This window comes from Humulus lupulus, chromosome 7, assembly GCF_963169125.1.
Source record: "Humulus lupulus chromosome 7, drHumLupu1.1, whole genome shotgun sequence".
Lineage (NCBI taxonomy): Eukaryota > Viridiplantae > Streptophyta > Magnoliopsida > Rosales > Cannabaceae > Humulus > Humulus lupulus.
The window spans coordinates 196162633-196174532 of record NC_084799.1 but is presented as its reverse complement, the minus strand read 5'-3'; the positions used below and the strand labels follow the sequence as shown (position 1 = coordinate 196174532).

Below are 11900 nucleotides of genomic sequence, written 5' to 3'. Positions count from 1 at the left end.
AACCTCTCTAGAGGAGGCTATGTGCGTATTGAAGAGATGTTAATGGAACAAAGTGGGAAAAGTCTAACTGAACTTGATAGGGCAGACTTATGGAGCATGGGTCGTCGGAATGCAAAAGGAGAGCTAGTTGGAGAGGCCTCTGAGATTCAAAAAAATATTGTAAGTGCTCATATTTAATAATGTTGATATATCAAATTATTAGCTTATATATATAACTTTCTGTGAATATTGTTTCATAGGATCATTACCGGCAACTCCAAGCTGAGGGTAAATGGGCACCTGATGGCCCTGATGATGTGCTAACGAGGGCGTTGGGCACTCCTGAGCCTCGAGGACGTGTTAGGGCTGGAGGACACGGTGTGTCCCACTCAGTATACTGGAATACTCCAACACCTACCTCAACGAAAAATAAATCAAAAGCCTCTTCTTCAAATGACGACATTAGAAGGGAGTTTGAAGAAAGATTTCGAAAACAAGAAGAAGAGCATCGTCAACAAGCACAACGCCTAGAAGAGCGCCTTCAGCAACAAGGTGAGCTCTTGAGAAAATTATTGGCCCAGCAGAGCGGGTCAAGATCTAACGTTGGAGTCCCACCAGCGCCATCATCATACTATGTGCCCGACCCACCAGTGCCACCTGCGCAGGCGTCCTACTATACTCCAGACCCAGTAGTGCCTCAAGCAGAACACCACATTATTGCACTACAACCGCTTTTGCAAGAGGTAATTAAACTTTCTTGAATATTCTGAAACCAAATAAATTTCTTTACTGCTTCAACATGATTATTTGTATATAGTATGTTTCTTACGCAGGGCCGAGCATGCCAATTAGCAATTGGTTCGGTTTCAAACATTGTTGCATCAGGTAAACTCATTGAAAGAGAGGTAGGCAACAACTTCCAAGTTATGATTACGAGTGTTCTTAAGCCAACCTGTCCTCTCCCTTTTGCATATCCTGATTTGGACATGTACATAGTTGCTCAGGCCATTGTGTAATGACCCACTAATCTAGACTAATTGGACCATTATCGAAACTATACATAAAACTTACATTTTTACGAAAATACCATAATTTATTGAGTAACTTAAAAATAAGAGTTATTTACAAATAAACAGAATACTAAGAAGGATTTTGGGATCCCATTGTCTTTAAAACAAAACAAGATTTAAAATAAAAGACATTACATAATAATGCGGAAAATACACATAAAAACCATAAAAACATAAAAGGAGACTATATCCTCGAATCGAAAAACGCTCGGCCCCTTGACTCCATTCATCATCGATACACATTCTCCAAGCGTCACGAATCTTTCCGCCTCTAAACTAATTTTCCTGCACATAAACAGAAAGGAGTGAGCCTAATGCCCAGTAAGGAAAATCTAACACAAAGTCACATACATAATTTCATAAGAAAACATAAAGACTTAACATAACACATATAACATACACTTATTATAATGGCCATTATTACTTGGGGTCCCATAGGCTAAACAAGCATATGCCCATGGGGTTAATGGGGTCCTACTAGCTAAGTAGGTCATATGCCCATAACCCATTTGGGGTCTTGTTAGTCATATGGGTCATATGCCCAAGCCTACAAACATACACATATATCATAACACTTTTAATAACATAAAACATATAGATAACATAATCACATAACATGTTGATTCTAGCCTATTTCCTTACCAAAGTTACCGGGATTATGGACTGAGTTGGGACTTTTGGAACACTCCTAAAACCATAAGAAAGAGTGAGTCTAAAGAAAGAAGATGAAATAAAAGAGATGGAAAGACTAAACCATAAAAACATACTTACCAACTTATATGCTTAAGAGCTTGGATTCCCTAACCAAAATAAGAATAAGGTTGGGGACTGAGTAGAAGGTTTTGAGAAAGGAAATAACATAAAATACAGAAAGGAACTAGAGTTTTGGGTTTACCTCAAAGATTGCAAGATCAATCTAACATCCACCGAAATACTATAGCACTCACTTACTTCCCAAAGTGTTTGATAAGCTTATGATGTTTAAGCTTATAGTTTTTTCCCCAAACCAAGTGTTTACACTCTCACACTCACTTAACACTAGCAGCCTCTGAACTTAGAGCAAATGGTGAATAATGGCTGGGTACTAGGTCCTATTTATAGAGTTTGGGAATGAAAATATCTTGATTTTACTTGAATAAAAATAATGGCTTTTTAGGTGAAAATCATTTGAATAATCGTTCAGCAGAGGCTGAAGACTCGTTCAGAAGATGCTGGACTGTTGAAGGAGTTTGAATGGCTGAAGGGAAAAGAATTCAAATGTATTTGAATTCATGCTGGTGGAGGCGATATATCGCCCCCTATAGGCGATATATCGCCTGGACCTTTGTTCCCGAGGCGACCGTGCATCGATTCGTGTTTTCCGTATCTACGTGCTGCGACATATCGCCCCCTATAGCTGCGATATATCGGCATACGCTGAATATTTAAACACGAATTTACACATTTTTAGCTGAGTTTGAATGGAGTAAACAGCCTTGACTAAGCCCTCAACGTGCTCAAAGCTGCTGACTGACCCTATACATTCAAACTTTTACCCTTATTTAATTTAATCCTCAAAAATACTTAATCCTTAATTACTATTCAAAACATGTGCTTAAAAATCCTATTGGTTGTTGTCTAAACCTTATAATATAATAATAAAATCCTTAATATCAGACACATTAATCAAACCTTAGGTTATACTTAATATTCTTAAACTATAGGTTAAACTTAGAAAATCTATAAGTACTACTATGAGTGTCCAAATAACTCCCGGTCTGAACAAAAAATCCAAAGTAACAATGATAACACTAAACATACTATAATACTACTAAACAATTAGCTAAGTAAAGTTCTTGGACTCTACACATTGGGACGCCAATAGCGTGGCCTAAGGATTTTGTCATTATATCTGAAGATGTATATCATGAGGTGATGCCATATTTTTACATAATTATCTTTACAATTCTATATTTTTTGCAATTTTTTTAATTGTTGATATTATTGTATACAGACTCCCTCTACAAGTAGGACCAAATCACAACGACCAAGAGCTTCATCAACACAACAACCTCGAGAAAGAAGACGACAACAAACTCCTCCAATGCAATTGGCCCACACTCCATTGGAACGATTACAGAATATCGTATCTCATTGGGATGATGGCGAGTGTGTCAATTTAGGTATAGAGTCTGAAGTTTTTGATCAATATATGTCTCACTGTTATATATTTAAGGATGACATACTTCAGTTTGCTCGAAAGGAGAAGATTGGACAAGCAGTAGTCGTCAGCTACATGAGGTATATATCTCACAAATAAGTTTGTTCATTTAATTTTCTAATTTGATTTATTCATTCATATAACAATTTTTCATATTTTTGTATTAGGTTCATTTACAGATATGTGGTACAACAAGGTCGCCAAAATAAGTTTTTATTTGTCAATCCTAATATCGTCGCCATTCAAGGGAGTTCATTCGACGATCGTGTTCAGAATCTGTTCAGACGTTGCAATGACGTAAAATCAAAAGAACAAGTTATGCTTGTTCCTTGGAACCATGGGTAAGTTTAAAAATTGTCATTTTTCCGACCCATATCAATAATTTCTTTGTTTAACATTTGAGCTATAATTTTTTGGTTTTTCTTATGCAGTGAACATTGGATGTTGCTTATTTTGGCACCATATGCATATCATGTTTACTATTGTGATCCGGTGAATTCAGAGCTAAATAACCGTGAGGAGATTGTATCAGTGATCGTCAACGCTTTCAATCTTTTTTTCTCTATGAATCTTCCTGATGTCGAGATCCCTGATACTCTACGCATTAAGCAACCTCAGGTAAGTAACTTCAATAGAATTTTTTGAACATTTATAATAATTAAGTAGAATAATATGTATGCATTTTTTAATAAGTTTCAATTTTATAATGAATTACTCATACTTTTAAATAATTAGTGTCCACACCAACCGGACAATGTGGCATGTGGATACTACTTAATGAGGATGTTGAAGGATTTGATTGAACATGCGAGTCCCGGACATTACTTGAGAACGGTATTATTAATTAAAATTTACAAATTATTTTTGAAACTATAAATGTAATCAAATAATTAATTAATATATTTTACTTTATATTTCTTGCAGCTAACAAGCACATCATATACAGAGGCACAAATTGATGAGTTGCGACAAGAATGAGCGACATATATGTTGCCGATAATCCAAAGTTACTGACCTCGTTGATAGGTTTTTCTTTTTTACCTCTTTCTTCATACACAATGCAATATTTGTTCATTTTGAATATGTCTAACAAATATTGTATTTCTTGTATATGTCTAACAAATATATTTTTTTCTTGTATATGTCTAACAAATATTGTGTACTTTCAATTTAATTGATTATTAAATCAATTTAAATTTAAATTAAAATAATTTCAATTTAAATTAAAATAATTTCAATTTAATTAATTATTAAATCAAATTAAAATAATATTAATTATAAATTTATTTAATTTTTTTTAAATCTGGGAGCTTCCCACGTCTCCCAGTGGGAGAGGTTAAAAGTCAAACATTGACTTTCAACCTCTTCCACTGGGAGACGTGAGAAGTGACTCACCTCTCCCAGTGGGAGACGTTGGATGTCTCCTAGGGACTTCCCACGTCTCCCATTGGGAGAGGTGAGTCACTTTCCACGTCTCCCATTGGGAGAGGTTGAAAGTCAAAGTTTGACTTTCAACCTCTCCCAATGGGAGACGTGGGAAGTCTCTCACCTCTTCTATTGGGAGACGTGAGATATACACCTACAATCACCCTAGCAACAACGTCTCCCCAATTGGGAGACATTGTAGACTTTCAATGTCTCTCAAATAAAGTCATAAAACTCTTATTTTCTTGTAGTGATATGTTTGTGAAAGTCTCTCAATGAACTAACTTTAATAAAAGGCTTTTGAATTATATAACCGTATGATTAACCAGTTTCAATAATATAACATCTTTATATTTGAGTAATATTTATTTTTTTTATCAATTTTTTTTATAATTTTAATAATACAATTACTAAAATAGCCTTACCCTGAAAACCCTATATATATATATAATATCTTCTATCATTTTCACAGGCCCCATTTTCACACTCCTCTTTTTTTCCATTCCTTGATTACAATATTAATAATACAATATTGATCTCATAATAAAATTACCAAAGAATTGAAAAGAAGAAAAACAAAAAAAGTATAGTCACTCCCACTACCATGCCAAGGTACATTTCCCACTTTTTTGTTTTTGTTTTTGTATTTTGTTTTGTTTTCTTTCAGCTTATATATATATATATTTATATACATATATATATATATATAAATGAATGAGTTGATTCCTTGGATTAAAATGAAAATGAGTACCCATTTTTTGTATTAAACTTTTGTATAATGTATTACACTTTGCTATAATATTTATTTTGTTTATTAATTTTTTTTACAATCTTAATAATAATGCAAACCATATGTTTGTGAAAATGTCTCAATGAACTAACTTTAGTAAATTAGATTGAGATTTTCAACTAATATATTATATGTGATGTTGCTTATGGTTTGATATTTGAAATGAATACTTACATTGTATTGATTAATTGTACTACTTCATTATCTTTTTTTTTTTGTTAAAAAAAAACATATTGGATATGTGATGTAGAGTGTACATTTTAGCTTAGTTTGATAATTGATATATTAACAACCTTGTTTTTATTGAAGATTTCAGTCACGGTACATAATCACTTTAAGTCAATTTTCTTAGACCCATATATTTAAATAGATCTTATTATGATGTTCGAATAATAATATTTTTATGTAAATTTGCTTTCCATAAGCATTTTTAGGTGGATCGATTGTCCAATCACCCAAGCTCAACTCTTATACACTCTATTTCCTAGATTCCATGGCACGAACGAAAGTATCAAGTATTAGAGATCCACAACAACCGATTCAACGATGATTGATTATTCATGAATCTAGTCTGGAGTTGTCGTGCTCAACATCGTTGGATGCTAGTGTGCCACCAACACCTCCTGCAGACACAACAACGACTCAATTAGATAGTGAGGTAAATGAAGTTAAATACATTTTTCTATTCTTGTACTTTTTTTTTAGAATAGATAATATATATTTAATTGAAATCAAATGGCTATAAATTTAGAGCACTAAAGGCATGATTTGAAAAATATTGGTTTAAAATGTAGAACTCAACTAAACGAGTAGAGCTCAAGTGGTTATGGTCGAGATTTTTAAAAACGCAATGAACTTTCAGTTTAGGGCTCGATTAGCATGAGTTGAGATTTCCAAAGTCTAATTGATAGCATAGAGCTCGACAGGTGAGTAGAGCTCGACCATACATAGTTGAGATTTCCAAAGTCTAATTAAAATTGTAGCATAGAGCCCCACAGGTATGAGTAGAGCTCGACTGATGTGAGTAGAGCTCGACCAAAGTGGAGATTTCCAAATTCTAATTGAAATTGTAGTATGGAGCTCGACTAGTGTGAGTCGAGCAACACCATACATAGTCAAGATTTCCAAAGCCTAATTGAAATTGTACCATAGAGCTTGACTAGTGTGAGTAGAGCTCGACTAGAGTGAGTAAAACTCGCCTGATGTGAGTTGAGCTCGGCCATGCATAGTAGAGATTTCCATAGTCTAATTGAAGTTGTAGTATAGAGCTCGACTAGTATGAGTAGAGCTCGACCATAAGTAGTTGAGATTTCTAGGCTTTAGTAGAACTCTACCAAACATGGTCGAGATTTCCAAAATCTAAATGAAATTTTAGTGTAAAGCTCAACTAGAGTGAGTAGAGCTCGACTAACGTGTTTTTTACTCTATTGATTAAAAAGTTATATTTTTCTTATATTTAATTACTAGGTATATATTGAAGAAGAGTCAGTGACATGTTCTGAAGAACAATTAGAATCACATGTTGATGAACAATCAGAGTCTTCCTCTATGCCACGACAGAAAACATTTCCAGTAAGTTTTGTTTTGTAAAATATTTAAGTTTTTATGTTATTTAATATTGAGAAATATGATATTTATTTTATTGCAGATTGAAAAGATTCCTCAATTGAAGCCTATATTAGAGGAGAATGAACACTTTGAGTGCAAGATAAGTGTAAAAAGTCATATAGATAAGGTCACAAAACTTATCAATGATGTACTAAAGAATGACCCGACCAACTTACAATTGTTCAAGGAATCTCCGTTTGGCCACTTTCTTGATCTTTCTAAGAACTATGAACATTCAAGTCAAGTGATGTGGTTATTACTCATTCAGGAAGCAGACTGTGATAGAGATTCAGAGACGTGGTTTATTGTTAATGGGGTACCGATCTGATTCTCATTGATGGAGTATGCATTAATATCTGGGCTAAAATGATTAGAATATCCAAAAGGTTGGGAAACTCAAGCTAAGTCAAATGCATTTGAAGATAGACACTTTCATGGGAAAAAAATAGTTAGCATTGACGACGTGAAGGCCAAATTTACACAAATATCCAACCCAAACCAAAATAATAGAGTTCGAAGGAATGTAAATGTAAGTAACAAGGAAATATTAAAGATGGCATCTCTCTTGTTTGTCTCTGCGGCCTTAATGCACAGGAACAAAAGTTCTTCTAACATCGACTCATTATTATTGGGATTGGTTGATAATTTGGACATGTTCAACCAATACCCTTGGGGGAATCATTCTTATGAGTATGCATTAAAGCAACTTCGGAAGGGACTAAAAGGAAAAGAAAAATCAGTGCATGAGAAAGCAAAGAAGATGTCATCATTCACCTATTCAGGCTTCGTTCTTCCATTAGCAGTAAGAAAATTGCCCTAAGTAAAGTTGAAGAACATCATTATTTTTGAAATCCTTACAATTTTTCTCATTTGCATGTGTAGACATTAGTGTATAAATGTGTGCCGACAGTGGCAAGAAAGTATGTAGAGCTTCGAGATGATATTGACGAATCAATGTCGAGCATTTGTCGATGGAGGACTACTTAGAAGCGTAAGAAACCTCCCTCTTATAGTGATGTACTAGAAGCTCTAGGTGATTCCAAGGTTAGCATCTAATTTATTTTTTGTTATTTAGTCTTCCTTTTAATATACATACATATATATATTAATGTTTTTTGTATTCAGGATATGAAAAGTATCCTTTCACCTACTGAACGAGAGAAGAGAATGCCACACATGCAAGGATTCATCCGTATCCCTAAACCAAAGTCAAATCGCATGATTGATATATTGACTGTTGTGTTAGAGTTTGGAGGTACAATTAATTGGACCAATGATACTGATGGGCATGCGATGTGTGACAATGTTGGTGTTACAATTGAAGGCCAAGCTACTGAAGTTGGTAACAGAAATCATGTCCAATCTATGAGCAAAGCCACGAGAGATGATACTGATAGGCATGAGACTTGTGACAATGCTGGTGTTACAAATGAAGGCCAAGCCACTAGTCAAGCTATAGAAGTTGGACCAGAAGAGAGTCAAGGTGACAAAGTTGACTGGTTTGCTCTCAAGGCTCACATAGATCAACAATTTGCATTGATAAGATCAGAAATTGCATTGTTGCCTTCAAAGATAATCTCCTTACTTCAACAACAGAATATCGTATCAATGCCCCAATGTGATGATGGTCATGGTGGCAGCTGTACTAGTGATGATTACATGAGAACATATCGTGAACAATTTTCTCATGTTGAAGAGCAGCATCCTCAGGTTGATGACCAAACTCCTCTTGATAAAGAGCAACCTCCCCAAGTTGAAGAGCAACGTCCTCAGGTTGATGACCAACATCCTTTTGATAAAGAGCAACCTCCCCAACTTGAAGAGCACCCTCCCCAAGTTGAATAACACCCTCCAAAGAGGTCACTAAATCGTTCACACTACATGAAATCACCATACATTGACCCTTTTCGTCGGACTAGATTGGGACGAGAAGATCATATCTAGTTTGATCCTTCAAGGGAGATTAATCCTGAAAAACAAAAGATGTTTGATGAAAATTTAAGAAGTAAAAAAAGTATTGATTGTGGGCTTGGTTTACGAACTATAGACTATTTCCAACGGATTATTAAAGACCAGGAATGGCTATTTAGTGAGGTATGACATATGCTTTTATGATCCCTTATATCTAAGACTTAATTTTGTTTCCACGTGTATAATGCTATTATTATTTTTTACAACACATTGATGATGCTCTGTTTGGCATTAGAAAGCGACAACATGAGTATCAAGATGTGATTCCACAAGATGCAATCATTTTGGATGAAAAATTTACTCAATTGGTGACCATCAACTTCAACTCTAACCCTAACATTATTGATGATGAGATAAGTCAATATATTTCAGGGAATCATCCGCATTTTTGGGGCAAAAAATGGAAAGGCTCAAAAAAGTTGTATATGCCTTTAAACATAAGGGACCATCATTGGGTTGCAATTAAAGTAGACTTATAAGAATTAAAGTTGATTGGTTATGAATGTAGTATTGGAGCGACCTCATCAAAAGAAATGGATGCTTTGATGTTGCCACTCCAAACGATGATTCCGACTATGCTTTGTGTATCTTCACAATTTGAGGACATAGCACAATGTCTTCACAAACCATGGACATATACACGCTTACTTAGTGCTCCACAAAATTCAAGGTAAGTATATTTATCTAAGTCTATATATACATGCTTACTTAGTCTATATTTATTGCAATCTTAAATCTATTATTGATTTTAAACTTTCTTATAACAAGGGATATTGTGTAGTGTACACAATTAAGATCATTGAGCAATAGATAATTTTTGTCAAGATTGGGATCTTTAGTAATTTATATATTTTAAAATGCTTGGCTAGTTTCAAGAATGATAATGTTTTAAAAACTTTATGCAAGAATATTTATCTATCTTTACAAAGCTCGACCATCCATGGTCGATTGTTGATAGTTGAGCTCTATTCATGTCAATATTTATCTATCTTTACAAAGCTTGACCATCCATGGTCGAGCTCTACTCACGTCAGTTGAGCTCTATGCTAGAATATTTATCTATCTTTACAAAGCTCAACCATTGACGGTCGAGCTCTACTCATGTCAGTAGCGTTCTATAGTGGAATATTTATCAATCTTTGCAAAGCTCGACCATCCATGGTCGAGCTCTACTCATGGAAGTCGAGGTTCATCTCAAGTAAACACAAGAAAATTTAAATGAATTCAAATACAATGATATAAATTAACCATGGTAATTCAAAACAAGCATATGCATCAACAATTACAATTTAGATGTTGTGGCTCGTAAGGGGCATGGTTTTTTTGAGTGACCAGGCTGCCCGCATAAACCACACCATTTTATCCATTTTTTTCCCTCGCCAACTGATGGGATTCTTTTCAATTTTTCTCTACCATGCTTGATTGGGACATTTGGATGCAATACTTCAACTTCATTGATATCCTAATCTTCTTGTTGAGGGACTGGATAAATGGTATAAACATAAGCCAACGCCCAAGTTTCCAACTTATAATAATTAGAGCACAAATCATACACTTCTATTCCAGCTTGCTCATATGATGCTAATGCATGCACACATGGAGGTTGATCAATGTCAAAGACACGACATGGGCATTGTCTTTGACCTAAATCAATTATGGCATAATTTTCTTTACCTGTAACCTCATACTCAAATCGGTTAAGTTGTTTCACATTCATTTCCGATGCTTTCTTGAATCTTTTTCGAATAATATTCTCTGCCTTTGGAGTTAAAGGTGTACACTTTGTATTGATAGATGCCACAATATTGCGGCGATTTTTGAACCACTCAGAGACTTTTGCTTGCATAGCCTCCAACAACGCAATGATAGGGTAATCTCTAGGTTCCCTCAGTGCTGCATTAATAGATTATGCACCATTCATAGTCATAATATTGTACCAACAACCTGTAAATTGAGATCTCGTCCATTTACTAAGTGTGAGATTTGATTCTTCAAGATACTTCATTGCTACGGGATATCTATTCTTCAATTCATCATAGAGTTTGTTGAAGTCGGAAACTTTATAGGCATTGGCAGTTTCTTCAAATAGTTTTATGACACCTTTAACTCTGACACGTGCTTTAATATTCAGGGACAAATGCCACCTACAATGCCCATGTTGTGACCTCCTATAAATATTTGACACCCCATTGATGATGCTTTAATTTCTATTTGAAATAGAGACTAAATCACTATCATCTGGTATAAGTTCTTGTAACTTTGTAAGGAACCATGGCCACGAAGCATCATTCTCTGAATCAACCACAGCCCAAGCAATAGGATATTGATGAAAATTACCATCTTATGCTGTTGCAATGAGCATTACACCTTTGTACTTGGTCTTCAACCAAGTCTCATCCACTGCAATAACCTTTCTCATGCAATGAAATCCTTTGATGCATGCTCCATATGCTAGGAAAACATATTTGAATTTAGAATCTTCATCCATCTCCAAATGCGTGATCGTACCTGGATTCATCTTTCGAAACATGTATAAGTAAGCTAGAAGATTTTGAAAACCTAATTCAAGTGAACCTCTAAGAAGGTTGTTTGCAATTTTTTTCTCCTTCCAAGCTTTCCAATATGTTATTGGCATGTGATTGTTCTGCATAATCGTCATTATTGCTTTTGGCTTCGGTATCTCTTTTTGACCATCGAAACTTGACCTCACGACATTAGCAACTACTACAGCACTTGCTTGACGATGCTTTCTTTTTCGGCTAATAAGGGAACAAGTGTGAGTGTTACAATAAGTTCATATTGAGAAACGCTCTGAGTTGGTAACTTTTGCTGCACGCACTGCCCAGTTGCATGACTT

At 34.9% G+C, this 11900-nt stretch overlaps 1 protein-coding gene across 1 annotated transcript; it reads right to left on the bottom strand.

The window, feature by feature from the left end:
* Positions 1-10505: 10505 nt before the first annotated feature.
* LOC133792534 (uncharacterized) lies at positions 10506-11048 on the bottom strand. Its single transcript, XM_062230443.1, has 2 exons — positions 10988-11048; positions 10506-10936 (listed from the first exon to the last, which is right to left on the bottom strand). The coding sequence occupies exons 1-2, from the start codon at positions 11046-11048 to the stop codon at positions 10506-10508; spliced, it is 492 nt and encodes a 163-aa protein (XP_062086427.1).
* Positions 11049-11900: the final 852 nt, after the last annotated feature.